The sequence below is a fragment of the Vulpes lagopus genome, chromosome 21 (assembly GCF_018345385.1).
Source record: "Vulpes lagopus strain Blue_001 chromosome 21, ASM1834538v1, whole genome shotgun sequence".
Lineage (NCBI taxonomy): Eukaryota > Metazoa > Chordata > Mammalia > Carnivora > Canidae > Vulpes > Vulpes lagopus.
Genome location: NC_054844.1, coordinates 41,970,175 through 41,985,918, shown reverse-complemented (window position 1 = coordinate 41,985,918; position 15,744 = coordinate 41,970,175). Strand labels below are relative to the sequence as shown.

At 52.0% G+C, this 15,744-nt stretch overlaps 1 protein-coding gene across 3 annotated transcripts; it reads left to right on the top strand.

Annotated features, from left to right (window-relative positions):
* Nucleotides 1-1,236: 1,236 nt before the first annotated feature.
* On the top strand, nucleotides 1,237-14,888 carry CSRNP2 (cysteine and serine rich nuclear protein 2). 3 transcript variants are annotated; one of them, XM_041736067.1, is made up of 5 exons: nucleotides 1,237-1,497; nucleotides 6,424-6,660; nucleotides 7,774-8,033; nucleotides 11,618-11,914; nucleotides 13,880-14,888. In XM_041736067.1, exons 2-5 carry the CDS (start codon nucleotides 6,510-6,512, stop codon nucleotides 14,798-14,800), a joined length of 1,629 nt encoding a protein of 542 aa, XP_041592001.1. In that variant the 5' UTR covers nucleotides 1,237-1,497; nucleotides 6,424-6,509; the 3' UTR covers nucleotides 14,801-14,888. The 3 variants fall into 3 exon arrangements, with proteins under 3 accessions (XP_041592001.1, XP_041592002.1, XP_041592000.1); XM_041736068.1 differs by having other exon boundaries at nucleotides 1,237-1,615; XM_041736066.1 differs by lacking the exon at nucleotides 1,237-1,497 and having other exon boundaries at nucleotides 4,922-6,660.
* Nucleotides 14,889-15,744: the final 856 nt, after the last annotated feature.

The following is a 15,744-nucleotide window of genomic DNA, read 5'->3' as shown; positions in this document are numbered from 1 at the left end:
CACCCTAACTTGAGTTTAAGTCCTGCCATCCAACCAATAAATACCCAGTAAACATCTAGTGAGTTCCTAAATGTCAAATTCCAGGCTTTGTACGGGGTGCTGCTCACCATACAATAAACAAAGCAATTCCTAGGACTCCTGGAATTTGGTCAATTGTGAGAAGACTGAAAAAATATACATCAAGTGGTAAATGCTAAGAAGAGACGTAAGCGCCATTTCAGAAAAACGGTTAAAGGAAAATCTGATATGGGGACATTTCAGCAACTAATTAGGTGAAGGACTGTGTTACATGGCCTGCTAGGGACAGCGGGGCAGGCAGAAGGCCCCGAGGGGAGAGCACCGTCCCTGAAGGAACTGCAGGGAGGCTAGTGGGCCAACGTAGTGGAAACAGTACCGGGGCTCCCCGGGGGGCCCAGCGGTGTGGCGTGACCCTGGAGACCCGGGGTCGAGTCCCGCGTCGGGCTCCCTGCGTGGAGCCTGCTGCTCCCTCTCTCCGTGCGCGTGTGTGTCTCGTGAATAAACGAGTAAAATCTCGTCCAGGAGGGGCGAAGTAGAGGGAAGCGCGGAGCCGTGGTGGGGGAGGGGCGGGAGGGGCGCCCGGGGCACCTACCACAGAGCGGGGCCTTACACGTCAAAGAGGAGCCCCAGGCTTGCGTTCTGAGGGGGCCCTGGGCTGGGGGCCTGGCAGAACTCCCGGCCTCCGCATCAGACGCCGTTTTCCACACCTGGAAAATGAGTCGCAAAGTTGTGAGGCTCGGACACCACGGAAGATCGGTTTTGACAGGAAGCCATGCGCCGGTCCACACGCGCCGCGGCGAGGCGCGCCCTGCCCGCCGCCGTTCCCCGGCGGCCGCCTCAGCGCCCAGGGGCGAGCCTGAGGCGGTTACGGCCTTACGCACGGGAGTGCGCTCCTGACGAGAGGAACGGGGAGCGTCGGGGGCAGCCTCGATCAGTCACCGCAGGTCTGTGGCCCGGGCTGTCCCCCTTCCTGCCCGAAGGGCTGCAGCGGCGCCAAACTCGCTTTCCCAGCTTCCAGCGCAGCGAGGACGTCGCCCCCGAAGCGCGTCCGCAGGCGGCGGCTCCCGGGCTCCGCGCCGGTCGCCGCCTCCAACTCCCGGCATGCCGCGGGGGCGGGGGGGGGCTGGCACGCAGACTCCATTTCCCAGCCTGCCCCGGGGCTCGGGCAGGACGTGCCGGCGCCTATAAGAGCCGGAGCGCTGCGGCCGGAGCCTATTGTTAGCCGGAGCCGGGGCGGTTCTGGGCGTCTGCTACCGGGGGCGCCCGAGTCGCTGGAGCCGCCCGCCCTCCGCCGCCTGCCGGCCGACCTGCCCACCCGCCCTCCCTCCCAGCCCTGCCGCCCTGGGAACTCCCCGACCGTCGCCGCGGGCCCGGGACTCGCTCTGTCCTCTCTGCTTCCCACCCGGGCTGGGGCGGCGGCGGCGGCGGCCGCGGGGGCGGCAGAGACCATCACGGGAGGAGGCAGCCGCGGCGGGGCCGGTAATGGGCCTGGGGGTGCGGGGCGGAGGGTGCCGCCTCGTCCTTTCTCGGGATCGGCCCGCGGGCGGCTGTGGAGCAGAGGTCCCCCCCGCCCCCCCGGAGCCGCGCGGATGGAGGGGTCAGAAACGGGGGAGGCTCGCTCGGGAGCGGTCGGGGGGCGGGGAGCCGGGTCGCCGCGGGGAAGGAGCGGTCGGGAGAGGCGTGGGAGCCCGGGGCGCGGAGGACGCGGGCCCCGGCTGCGGGGGCAGCTCGGGGCACGACCCGGGGGCGGCTCGGGAGCCGGCGGGGTTGCGGACGAGGGTTGAGCGCGGAGCGGAGTGGAGGCGATGGGGATGGAGGGAAGTGAAGGAAGGGGAGGGCGAGTAGGGGAAAATGTGGGAGGAGTGGTGGGGAATTTGTGAGTAGCAGGCAGGAAGGGATGGGGAAGGCTGGGCAGGGGCCGCAGACGCTGGGAATGAGCGGGAAGGTGAGCGGGCATCGGAGAAATGGGCCGGGAGCCCAAGGGCTCAGCAGGGGTGCCCATTAAAGGGACCCGATGCCTTGACCTGTCCTTTCGGCTCAGGTTCCTGATGTCTCTCCCATTTTTTCTTTTCTTTTCTTTTTTTTTTTTTTTTTGCTGGCGTTGTGTGTGTGTGTAGGGTGGGGGGTGGCGGGGTGGGGGACGAAAGCATCCCTTGCCCTGGCTCCCAGCTCGATCATTTTTCACAGGCCCAAACACGCAGCTGACTGCCATCCATCCCTTTGAGTGCCATGGTCTTGATTTATCCTTTTAAAGGGGTTAGAGTGGCAGTGTGACACACACAGACCGCCCTCCAGTGCGAAATGTTTAGGAGTTATCCCCGAGAGACACAGTGTGTCCCTCTTGTCCTGCCGTTTTCGGTTTCAGGTAAACCCATAGTTGGTTCATATTTTCATTTTCTTTACCGACTTCACATCTTGCTAATCTCCAAAGCCAGGAGGAGGTTGGTGTGCGCCAGAGTTAGAAGTGACTGGATATCCTTGAGAATTAATGGTTCCTGCAGCATCATGTTCCTGGTCTCCCACCAAGATCTTGTGTCCTCCCTACCATGGTAGTTTAGACGTGGAAAGCCAAGTTTTAACCTTGTGTCAGTGAACGGGTCGAACAAACAAACAACAACAACAACAACAAAAAACAGTGAGGGTTGGAAGGGGGGGCTTCCTTAAAATACCTAAACAGTATGTTTACACTCAAGCACTTTATGAGTTCATGATCCTGGTAATCTCAAGGACACATGGATCCATGAAATTCATGGTATATGAGAATCAACTGCAATATCTTGTAAAAGGAGAAACAGGTCAGGTCATCTTACTCAGGTTTATCCTAACACTTAGCAACAAGCCTTCCTTCCTCTAACCCAGCTACCGAAGATAACCCTGACAATCTTACCAGAGATTTTGGTCCCTTGACCTTTCCAAGAAGGTTGGATTCCAGTGGCCTGGAGAGGCTTTCTCCTGTGAGATATACCTTGTCTTAATTAGTATTTTATACTCCTTTAAGAGAGAGGCCTTGATTACTAAACTTTGGAAATACATTTTGAATCCACAGAAATTTTTCTGGGTGATCCCTCTTTTGCTAGCCTCACAAAAGCTGGGGGGGTTTTGGTTGTTGTTGTTTTTGGGCAGATTGTTAAAGGAATCCTACAGGCCTGAAAAGGCTTAGATCCAGTACTAAAGTGCACATATGCTATAGATCTTTATTTGGTGCTAGCCGCGTATCTCCTGTTTACCGTGGATATGCTGTATTTCTTATACCTTTGGGAAATATTCAGCTAGAAACAGTTGAGAAAAGGCCATAAGGCAGGGAGCCAGAAAGTGTCAGCTGCCCTTTCATTTAACTGGCATTAAAAAGCTTTTATAGGGGCTCGCATTCTTTTCTCCAAAAGCATTTGTTGTTTGAGTTGGTCATTTTGGCAGTTAACTGTCACTTAGGACCTGCATTTCCAGTCTCACCTTCATGATTTCTGTATGGGTTTAAGGGCTCGGAGTATAACTCACAACTGTTTCTCTTGAACACAGGCATTGATCCTCTACCAGTGAATGGTCGAGAGAGGTGGGAATGACTGATTTCTAATCAGTTAAAAAAGAGGTTGATTGGATGAGCTGGAAATTGTGGGACCTATTCTAGTTGTTTCGGTTGCAAAGAAAGGTCTCTTCAGGCCACTGTGGAAGTGGATGGGAGGTTTGTTTTTGGTGCCCAATGAGCATCTCTTCCTGACGAGTCAGGTTCACACCAGAGTTGGACAAGGAAGGCTGGGTTGAAATTGAAACTTATACTGTGGTCAGGACAGCATTGATGGATTATATATGATGGGGTGCGTGTCGGAAAGCGAATCAGATGGATCCTGGCCAGGGTGAGGAGAGCGAAGTCAGTACGCACATCATTTCCATATGTAGCCATGGGTTCAGATTATTCTCCGGCATTTTAAGGAAAATATCTTTCTCATCTGAGAAAGGAAAATATCTTTCTCATCTCATCTCATGTGAAACAAGGTTTCACATCTTTTCTTTCTCTCTCTCTTTTTTTTTTTTTTTCTTCCTCTTTCTTACCTATCTCTTATCATTGCCCAGAAGCCACTATTCCAGAAGTGGAAGTGGGGAAGACATAGAAAAAAGGGCAAAGGAGAATGGAACAAGCAGCCAGCAATCCTTGCCGCACCAGAGGAAGTGATACCCCTGAGGGCAACTGGGTTAAGACAGTGAGAATTTTAATAATAAAGATGGTTTTGGACCAAACCCAGCCTCATGCAGGGCTTACAGAGAAATACTTAGAGGGAAGCCACCCTACTGGAAGCAAAGGCACATTGGAGGAAAGAACAGGACTGCACATTTGCTTCCAGTCATAACACCCTGCATGCTTCCAGACTGAGGAAGAAGCCACTTTCCCAGTAGCAACACTAGAGATCTCAGTTAAAGTTGAAGCTGGACTTAAGCCCTTTCTGAGAAAGCAGATTTTTCAGCTCAGTCTGAGTTTTCATGTGGTTGATAAAGCTTTTAAGTGGGGAGGAAAAATTCAATTCAGTGGTCAACATTATTCTCCTTTATTTTTTTTTATCCCACTCACATAAGTTCTCCATTGTAAAGATTACCTCCATCCCCACCCCCACCCCCATAGGATGGAATGCAAAATTTGTTAGTTAATAGGTATCTTTAAACCCAGCTCAAATCTTAACCCATTAAAAGGTCCCTGGCTCTCTCCATTCTTAATATATCCTAGGAATGTGACCTCTAATGGTAAGATCAGTAACCTGAAGAACAGAATTGACACCTTAGATTTGTTTTTAAATTTCATTACAATTCTTAACAAGTACTTGATTTTCTTTTCCCCCCTCCCTGGCCAAATTTATTTCAGGAACGTGCTTGTCTGAGACCTGTGATGGCTGAGGTTTCTTAGGTATATCTTGTGACTCAAATGCAGAATTTTGATGAGATCTAGACAGATCAGGAAATATCTTCGCTAAAGTACTTATTAGGTCTGGTTGACTATGTAGAGCTGATCCAAGAGCAGGCAAATTGCTTCCGAGAGACACAGTCCAGAAAAACAGCTCTGTAGCCGGCATCTCTTGACACCACAGTATATTCTGGGTAGCTGCTCCGCAGTAATGCAGCCCTGTCTTTCTGGGCAGTGTTGTTATTCCTGCTGCATAATTAGCAACTAGTGAGATCATAGTCTGGGGAGATTTCTGGCGTTACTGAGGCAAAGCAGGGAGGCTTCGTATCATCACATGTGGCTCCGGCTCTATCAGCTTTTCTGTCCAGCAGATTCATATTCTTAGGAACTTAAGTCCAAAGATGGAGAAGGAGAAAGATGTGTACCTGGGAAATGGACTATCCCAGACTCTGTGTGTGTGACATGTTGCAAACGCTGCCTGCCATATTGACGTAACCATAGTCAATTGTCCCTTCTTTTGCCATTTGATTTCCCCTTGCCGGGTTCTTTACAGAGGGCTAAGATTGTAAAGCTAAGTTGTCCTGGCACAGGGGATGATGATAGACCAGCTGAGCCCTATTTTATGGAGCTGAATGAGATTGGAAAAGATTCTGGGCTCTGAAGGCAGTGCAGATTCTAATCTTCAGTCCATTCTTTAGAACCAAATTTGACCTTTCTGGGAGCCTGGTGAGAAACTTCACCCTTGTGAAGATCTGGGTAAAGTGTCTCCCTGGCTTCTGATATACTCTGAAACTTAGGGCCTAGAGCGTATTAATTCCCAAAGTGCATTCCAAGAATCACTTTGCTCCCAAGATACTCTGGAAACACAGGGTTCCATAAGGAGGTGTGGGGACCCCTGTGTGCACTATGTTTGCTCTCACCCTTCACCATGCTCATTAGTATATTAAAAGCCTCCACGCAGTCCTCTCCTAAGCATCTGTCTAAACTATTTGGACACACCAGCCCTATTGCCATGTAAAGCTATTAATATCCATGGAACTAGTTTATTTAATATATACACTTTGGGAAAAGCCAGGCTAAATTTTCACTAGGAAAAATAATTGGATCTAGTCTAGGTTTAGGCACAGCCTAATTCTGCCTTTGATCCCTAGTCCCTCCCACTGGCCCCTTGGAGAGCGCTCCTGTGTGCGCACCGGAGCAGCTACCGTTATTCCCGTTATTCCCCGGGCTAATGAAACCCAGAGCCCAGCTGGCTTGGAACCAGAGGCCTCCACTCTATTCGGAAAGGTGCTGCTGTTACTCATCTCGTTATTCTACGAATGACTGAGACCGCAGGGGCTGAAGGGAAACAAAAGTAGGAAAGTATTGGCCAGAATAAGTAAAGAAATGACCTAGTCTCGAGAGACCAGACCTCAGTGCTAGCTCAGGGACTTTCTTCATTTGGAGAGCTGCGTGTATAGACTTGGGAGGGGTCTGGCTCAGGACGGGAATGCTGATTCCTCTTTTCCCCTGGGCAGAATCCTAATGCACCTGGCTAACTGGTGGTGAGCAGGGGCTTTGGGGCCAACGTGGTGGGCTCCCCAAGGAAGCCCCTTTGAAACCAATGGATGCATTCACGGGTTCGAGTCTCAAGAGGAAGTTTGATGATGTGGATGTGGGCTCATCAGTTTCCAACTCAGACGATGAGATCTCCAGCAGTGACAGCGCTGACAGCTGTGACAGCCTCAATCCTCCTACAACCGCCAGCTTCACACGTGAGTGAGCCCCGCCACCCCGTCTACACCCACATCCTCCAGGCATCAGAGCCCATTGCAGTCCTTGAGAAAGAGACCGCTCCTTGTCTCCAGCTGGGGGATTTTCCGCTAACCATGATCTTTTCCACTCTTAGCCCAACTTCGCTCTTTGGAGGACTTTATTGCTCTCGTATCATAGATTTAGGCCTGACCTACTCTAGCTGATTTTTTTTTCTTTTTTTATGCCATGGTTTATGGCTCCCCAGGAAGGGCTTAATTAAATTGAGGGAGGAGAGGTCCAGGATTTTGCCCTGACCCACCAGAGTCCCACACAATTGTAGATCTAGAAGGACATAAGTGATTACTGCCTGGTCAACTAGGGCAACTCCAGATTTCTTAATTCTAATGGCTCAGTTAATTTCTTGGAAAGAACTTCTGATTCTATAGAACAGAGGTTGCCTATGGACCAAATCTGGCCCACTGCCCGTATTTGTAAATAAAGTTTTATTGGCACGCAGCCACATACATTGGAATTGCTCTCATGCTACAATGGCAGGGTTGAGTGGTTGCGGCAGAGACCTGATGGCCTGTAGAGACTGAAGTATTCACCGTTAGGCCGTTTAAAGAAGAGATACACCAACCCCAGCTATAGATTACGCCGTCCCACAGAGGTCCCCGTTATGATAGCAGAGTTCTTCTACACCTGCACTGTCCAGTATGGGAGCCATATGTGCCAGGAGACTGGAAACGTGACTAGTAGAACCAAGGAGCTGAATTTGAAATTTTATTTTGAGTAACGTAAAGTGCCACACGCTAATAGTGGTTGAATCGGACAGTAAAGCTATAGAGATGGTTACATCCTGAAAAGATTACCTAGAGATCCGCTTCCCAGCTGATGTCCAAAATTAGATCTTGTGGTCATCTGTTTGGGTGAAGTCAGTGTGGCGGGAGTGGTATGAGCCAGCTGATGTTCAGGGCCCCTCCCAACTGTGAGCTTATGATGTGAAGACTGGACATGTCGCAAGGTACAGAGAGCGCTTTGGACAACGGTTGAGCCTAGACGGGTGAGAAAGAACGTGGGCCCCAGGGAGGCCATTTCAGGGTTGGTAAAACTGCTCTGTGCTCCCTTCTCAGCCACATCCATCCTCAAGCGGCAGAAGCAGCTGCGGAGGAAGAATGTCCGCTTTGACCAGGTGACCGTGTACTACTTCGCCCGGCGCCAGGGCTTCACCAGCGTGCCCAGCCAGGGTGGGAGCTCGCTGGGCATGGCCCAGCGCCACAACTCCGTACGCAGCTACACACTCTGTGAGTTTGCTCAGGAGCAGGAGGTGAACCATCGGGAGATTCTCCGTGAACACCTGAAGGAAGAGAAACTCCACGCCAAGAAGATGAAGGTGCCTAAGGGGTCTGGGGTCTGGGTACACCCATGCGCCAAGATAAAGTGGGGAACCATCTAGATTATTTATATTTCTTCTGGATTATTTATTTCTTCCTTATTGCCCTTGGCATGTTGAGATTCCAGATCTTTCTAGCGAGAAGTCTCAGGTCTGGAATCAAAGCTCAGTCTGAAACCCCATTCTTTTTTGTCTCTGGTGGGGAGTCTACACAGGAGAGCAAAGTGGCTTCCCTAGAATTCCCTAACCTTGCCCCTTCAGCAAATTTTTTTAAAGTTTAAGATGCAAATACCTGAAAACATTCAAGTCTGTCGCCCTTGGAACCTGAGGAAGCATGGGGTTTCAGTTTCTTGTTAAATGACTGTCTATTGTCCCAGTGCACAGAACAGGTTTTCTCAGGCGCCTGGGGGGCTTAGGGGGTGAAGCATCTGCCTGTGGCTCAGGTTGGGAGCATGCCCCGTGTTGAGCTCCCTGCTTAGTGGGGAGCCTGCTCTCCCTCTTCCTCTGCTCGTTCTCTCTCACTAGCTCGCTTGCTCAGTCTCTCTAAATGAATAAAATCTTTAAAACAAACCAGCAGGTTCTCTCTGCTAGACCCTGCACGTGTAGCCCCCCTGTCTGTAACCCCCGTCACCTCTAGGTGATGGTCTTTGAGGTGTAAACCACAGCATCTCCAAATAGCTGTTTCAGTTTGGTTCTAGGCCTGCCATCTGATGCCACCCCAGCTCCTCAAGTTTAGGAGGCAAGAGTGAGGCTGGAGGATGACCCCTGCCTTACAGGATGGCTCTTTACAGCTACCCGCTTGCTCTCGGCACCGCACGACACTCCACAGCCATACTTCGCACCAGGCCCCAAATCCCCCCCGCCCCCCCACGAGTTCCCGGCTCCAGGTCTGGAGACACTGCCGTAGGTCTAGCCAAGTTTCTTGTGGGCCCCAAACACGTGACCTGTATTAAAACAGGTGGCTGCATTATTTGCAGGGTGGCAGATGAGACCCGAATGAGCCACCCCAAAACGTGGTGTGGTTGGAGAACCCACAGCAGAGGACGTGAGCTAACGACATCTCATTCCTTTCTCCTTTTGACAGCGCGCTCCCCTTCCCGCAGCCTACTCCCGGAGCCTCACACCTGTTTTTCTAACTGGAATGACACCGAGGCGTCCCGTTTCTTGTGTCTGAGGAATTCCATCACTGACCCTGTCACCTTCCTGCTGCTATAGCAACGGCCCGGGAAATAAACACTGTTCTCATCATTTGCAGTGAAGGCTTTCTTCCCTTTCCCTAAAGAAACCTCTCTCCTAGATCTGATAGAGGGATAGCCTGTCACAGCACGACTCCCTCCTGTTCTGTGCCCCCCCCCCCCCCCCCCCCGCCCCGGAGCAGGTCTAGGGACAAAGCTAAGTGAACCCAAGGCCGACACAGGATTCCTACCTAGTAGCTGATTTAGCGAACGGCAGCCCTGGTGGCAACTAATAGATCCTTCCGCGTCAAGAGAAGACGCTTATTTTGCCCTCTCCCAGGGCCAATGTGCTTGCTTTTCTTAGAAATTTTTCCTGACTGCAGTACACTGCAGGGGAGACTTAAAAAATACATCTTTCGCATCTCTGATGTACCATCTAATATTTATTTTCCTTTTCAGGCTGTCACAAAAGGAAAAAAAAAACCTCCTGATGCCCTGAGCTTCAATTACCTATCATTTTTCTAATACTTTTTTTTTTAAGATATTATTTATTCGTGAGAGGCACAGAGAGAGGCAGAGACACAGGCAGGGGGAGAAGCAGGCTCCCTGCGGGGAACCCGATGTGGGACTCGATCCCAGGACCCAGGATCACACCCTGAGCCGAAGGCAACTCAACCACTGAGCCACCCAGGCGCCCCTCATTATTACTTTTTTCTAATTTGGGCCTTTTATTCATATGGAATTCATTATTATGGGTAGTATGCTTTACTAGTACAGCTTTACTTATTTATTTTTCAAAAGGCCCATCCAGTTATCCCAATATCATCTAATGACCAGAGGACTCTCTTTCTTGGTTTCAAATGCCACCTCTACTGTGTTACATCAAATTCTTATATCTACGTGGGTTTCTTCCTATTGCATCTCTAACCTCTTTCCCTTGAGAGGACAGCAGGAGGGAGGGTGCTAAGGAAGAAGCCATTGCTGGCAAAATAGGAAGAAGGAGGGTCCCCAAGGTCTGCAGAAGGGCCCCTCATCGCGGGTCTGCCTGGTACCAAACTAACAGGCCAGGAAACCCCCAGAAGCACTTCTGTATTTGTCCCCTCTCTCTCCCACCTTCCCACAAGCAAACAGGTGTGGAGCTGATGAGCCTCACCGTTGCATCATCTCGCTCCCAGGAGCTGTCCCTTTACTAGCACTAACCTGTGGCTGGGTCTGATGAAATAAGCCAACCCCTCCAGGAGCTTGGCTCTCATCCTGCTGGTAGCTTCCAGAGCTCTGGGAATTACAAAGTCTCATTTTCTTTCCTTGAATTCTCTAGTGAGTTTTCAGAACTCATTCAGCCAGATTGTCTTCAACCTGCCCTTCCACGAAGACTCCTTGCCTGGCTCTCTGTCTGTCTTGGCCCAGAGAACCCAGACTTCTGCCCGTGGATAGTACCTCAGTATTCGCATGCCACCCTACTCCCCATACAGCATTTTTCTTTGAAATCAAAAAAGATTAGAAAGGAGAAAGTATATTCTAGGCTGTGGGTTGGCAGTGAGGGCTTTCTTGGATAGCTGTTAATAATTTGCTCATTTTTCTCTCCTCCCAGTGAAGTGAAGCCCTTCTGAAGAGAAGTCTTCACTCTGTGGGGACTCAGGGTCCTTGACAGACCTGGTAGCCTGTACTACTGTTCCCCGAATGTGGTTTTGGGTCCTTCAGGGTGCAGATTGAAGGGTGTTTTGCAAGGTTATCTATACATCCAAGGAGCATCCAGCCACTGACCTCCCTGTGTCAGAAGGCAACTTAGCTGACGTTACAGGACACAAGTTTGAGGATGGAGGGTGTATTTGTGGGAAAATGAGGGAAGAGGAGACACGGGCTTTGAGAAACTTTGGCCTAGAAAGGTGATCCCTCCTGTGTTGACAAGTGTTAGAGCTACGTCGGGCTTCCTGCCTTCCTGCTCTAGATTTATGCTCTTCAGCTCTCCAGTATGGTGGCGACTAGCCACACGTGTGGCTTCTTAGACTCAGTTAAAATGAACTAAAATTAAGAAGTTCTCCTTTGCACTAGCCGCATTCACAGTGCTCAGTAGGCACGTGTGCTGCGAGCAGCATGGATATTTCCATCAGTGCAGGAAGTTCAGTTGGACCCTGCTGCTCTGTGAGAAGGTGCCTGCTCAGGGATCCCTGGGTGGCTTTAGCGCCTGCCTTTGGCCCAGGGCGCGATCCTGGAGTCCCAGGATCGAGTCCCGCGTCAGGCTCCTGGCATGAAGCCTGCTTCTCCCCCCTCCTGCGTCTCTGCCTCTCTCTCTCTCTCTCTAAGTCTATCACAAATAAATAAATAAATCTTTAAAAAAAAAAAAAGAAGAAGAAGAAGGTGCCTGGCCATAATACTTGAAGCTAACCTTTCCTTCCCGTCTCCCGGCAGCTGACCAAGAATGGGACAGTGGAGTCGGTGGAGGCTGATGGCCTGACCCTGGATGACGTCTCAGACGAAGACATTGATGTGGAAAATGTGGAGGTGGATGACTACTTCTTCCTGCAGCCCCTGCCCACCAAGCGGCGACGAGCTTTGCTGAGGGCTTCGGGGGTCCACCGCATTGACGCCGAAGAGAAGCAAGAGCTTAGAGCCATCCGCCTGTCGCGGGAAGAGTGTGGTTGTGACTGTCGCCTCTATTGTGACCCAGAAGCCTGTGCCTGTAGTCAGGCTGGGATTAAATGCCAGGTCAGTCCAGGTTGGCCTGGGAGGCGATATCCACGCTAGAGGAGTCCGGGGGGCATGATGTGGGTCCTGGTGAACGTGGGAGGCTGCCCGTCATCCACGGGTGGACTCCCATGACGGGCAGCACTGCCTAGTTCCACGACCCTCCCCCACCAAGGAGAAAGCCAAGCATGGCAGGATTCCTAGGCCGTGGAGAGAGCCATTAGCTTTTGCTGTGTCTCACCCTGGAAGTGGTAAGCAGCAGCTGTCAGCAGATGGGGGAAGACGGGTTGGTGAGTTTAACATTAGTAGCTGTTCCTTAAACATGGACTGATGTCATGAGATGAAAGGAAGCAGAGAGATGAGGTAGGCCTCCGGATTTTGTCTTGCAAACACTCACAGGACCTCTGCTCCAGTTCTGTAAAACCCAAAGTAATTGTCAGGTTCCTGTAGTTCAGGATTGGACGTGGCTTGGCGGAGCTGGAGTCCAGGGTCTTAAAAGATGGAAGCCGTCATCCACTCGCTGGTTTGACAAGGGACCGCTTAGAAGGCGCGTTTCCGTTGAAAGCAGCAGTACCATCCCAAAAGATGAAATTTATTTGGAACTTGTATACTGAGGATGTGGGTGCTGAGTCCTTGTGGTTGAAGGTTCCCTAATGACCCTCTTCTTTCCTATTTTTAGGTCGGTAATAGCTGTAGCGTATCTGGCCAAGTACTGCTTTTCAGACCAAAGTCCCATAATGAATCAGTTATACTGTCCTGAGAGTAGTCCTAAGAATTGGGCTGTTCCTAAGGACTGGAATGGAGAGTTCTAGAAGTTGATATCATAGGAAGACATTGTGATTTATATATATATACATATTTGCTTACGCTTTATTTTTTGTTCCTTTTGGGGGTCCAAAAGGGAGGTAAGGAGGTAGAGGAGCTCCTTTCCAGGTGTTCCTGGTCTGTAGGTTAATCATTGCAGTACTTGCCCCAGACCTAAACCATCAGAGGAAAATGAAGCAGGTGGTGAAAAGCTGGCCGTTACCATGTTTGAACCGTCAGCAGAGCGCCCCGGCACAACTGAGGCACTTTGCCTTAGTTTCCCTAGAATGTGCTCCTTTAGACCAGCTAGATCTTCTGCTTCCTTTCCCTGTCATCGCAGAAGGCAGTCCGTAGGCTTAGGCCCCAGCCTGTTTTCTCAGGAAACTAGGTAAATTCTGGGAAAGTCTCTGAGGCGCAAAAATGTCTTCAAGGGATCCCTGGGTGGCTCAGCGGTTTGCCTGCCTTTGGCCCAGGGCGCGATCCTGGAGACCCGGGATGGAGTCCCACGTCGGGCTCCCGGTGCATGGAGCCTGCTTCTCCCTCTGCCTGTGTCTCTGCCTCTCTCTCTCTCTCTCTCTATCATGAATAAATAAATAAAATATTTTTTAAAAATGTCTTCTACTCTGAGAACCGTCAGCTTTCAGAGCAGCGTCTCTGGACTTTCTAACTGGAAAGGCCCTTTGATGTGATTTTTAGCTACATTTTGTCTGGAAGAGGAAACAAAGCCCTGGAGAGATAAAGGACCTTCTTCTTTTCTCTCTTTTTTTTAAAGATTGTCTTTATTAGAGAGCGAGCACAGGCAGGGGGAGAGGCAGAGGGGGAGGGAGCGGGACAAGAAGACCGTGCGGAGCCAGAGCCCGGTGCAGGGCTCGATTCCACGACCCTGAGATCATGGCCTGAGCCTAAACCGAGTTGGATGCTTACCTGACTGGGCCCCCAGGTTGCCCGGGGGTACGGGACCTTCTAGAGGGCACACCGCGCATTAGTGGCTGTGTTGGAACTGAGACGCAGGTGGTCTGATGACTAGCACCGGTGCTGTTAGGCCGCGCTGCAGGTTACGTTTGTTCCTGGCCGTTCCTGTTGTAAGACCTCGAATCCCCAGCCACTGCCTCCCGTCCCCGTCCCCGTCGCTAAATCTGTGGGTCTCCTCCTCCTCCCTCAACCGTCTTGTCCTCTCCTCAGGTGGATCGCATGTCCTTCCCATGCGGCTGTTCCCGGGATGGCTGTGGGAACATGGCTGGGCGCATCGAATTTAATCCAATCCGGGTCCGGACTCATTACCTCCACACCATCATGAAGCTGGAGCTGGAGAGCAAGCGGCAGGTGAGCCGCCCGCCAGCCCCGGACGAGGAGCCGCCCGCCGCCGGCTGCAGCCTGACCGGGGCGCAGGGCTCCGAGACGCAGGACTTCCAGGAGTTCATTGCCGAGAACGAGACCGCGGTGATGCACCTGCAGAGCGCGGAGGAGCTGGAGCGGCTCAAGGCGGAGGAGGATTCCAGCGGCTCCAGCGCCAGCCTGGACTCCAGCATCGAGAGCCTGGGCGTGTGCATCCTGGAGGAGCCCCTGGCTGTGCCCGAGGAGCTGTGCCCGGGCCTCGCAGCCCCCATCCTCATCCAGGCCCAGCTGCCCCCGGGCTCCTCCGTCCTGTGCTTTGCCGAGAACTCCGACCACGCGGCTGCCTCGGCGGCGAACAGCCCCTCCTACTTGAACAGTGGGCCCCTGGTCTACTACCAGGTGGAGCAGAGGCCGGTCCTGGGGGTGAAGGGAGAGCCCGGCCCGGAAGAAGTCGCGCCCCCTTTCCCCAAGGAGAAGGATCTGAGTGTCTTCTCTCTCCCGGTTACCTCACTGGTGGCTTGCGGCCCCACAGACCCCGCGGCCCTGTGTAAATCAGAAGTGGGGAACGCGCCCGCCCTAGAAGCGCTAGTGCCCGAAGATTGTGACCCCGAGGAGCCTGAGAGTGAAGACCTGCGCCCCTCCTGGCCCCCCTCGGGCCTCCCCTTCCGCACGGACCACGAAGAGGGCTGTGTGGTGGAGAAGACCTCACAGCAGAGCGAGGACAGGCCCCCCGAAGAGCCTTCCCTAGAACTCCCTCTGGCAGTGTGACCCGGGGATGGCGGTCCTGCCTCGTACCCATTCTCTATTTATTCCCTTATTTTATCTAACACCATTTCAAAACAAAACTGTAGAAGCAGCTGCTACTCCCATGTTATTTTATTGGGGTCTTTGGGGGATGGGTGGGAAAGAATTGTTTGTAAAAGTATTTTTTAAAGGGTAAACAGAACCAAGGAGACCGGTCCCGGCTTGATCTGGGGGAGAGTCTCGGGGCAGAGGAGGCTGCATGGTGCCGAATACTGAGCTTTTCGGGGCCACTGGAACGAAGAATGAGGATCTCACAGGAGAAGCCGGGTAATTCAAGCAGCTAATCTTTATGTAGGGACCAGAACACAGTAATCTGAACGGCATGGAAAAGCCCCTTCTCCTCTCCTGAGCTCCAGGTGGGGAACAAGCTCGAGGGCCCCCTCAGGCACTCTGACAGCCCACCTTGGTGTATCATAGTCCGCTGGAGAATCACCTGGTCAGGTCTAGAGAGGAGTGGATGGAAGGGTCTCTGCTTCTGAAGAAAACCTCCAGGATTTATCAAAATTTAACCTGCCTTCCCTGGCCCCCGCCGTTTGGTAAATAAGTTAATATCTGACATGTTTCGTGTTCTCTGACCTGTTCCCCACACTGGGGAGTCCTGGTCTGTAACTTGAATTATTTCTTTCACATGTTCTTAGGTACTAGAGTTAAACTTGTCTATTTGTCTTTTATCCCCTCCTTCCTTCCTTTTCCCTTGAAGAAAAAGCTAGATTGGCTGGGGACGTGGCCTAAAGAGCCCGAGTCTTCGGTAGGAGTCCAGCGCTGGCTGTGCCGGGCAGCGTTAGGCTGGGGCTCTCGGCCCACGGGAGGCACATCTGGAGCGTTAACTACGTCTGGAAGAGGCAGCGGGAACAGGCTGCTGTCTGGGAAGAAGACTCACTCTATTTGTGCCACGCTTGCTTTTTCAC

Bases quoted from the DNA above. Each gene is read 5' to 3' on its own strand.
- CSRNP2 (XM_041736067.1), top strand. From the start codon at position 6,510: ATGGATGCATTCACGGGTTCGAGTCTCAAGAGGAAGTTTGATGATGTG. The intron at 6,661-7,773 runs GTGAGTGAGCCC...CTCCCTTCTCAG, and splicing joins TACAACCGCCAGCTTCACAC to CCACATCCATCCTCAAGCGG. The intron at 11,915-13,879 runs GTCAGTCCAGGT...TCCTCTCCTCAG, and splicing joins AGGCTGGGATTAAATGCCAG to GTGGATCGCATGTCCTTCCC.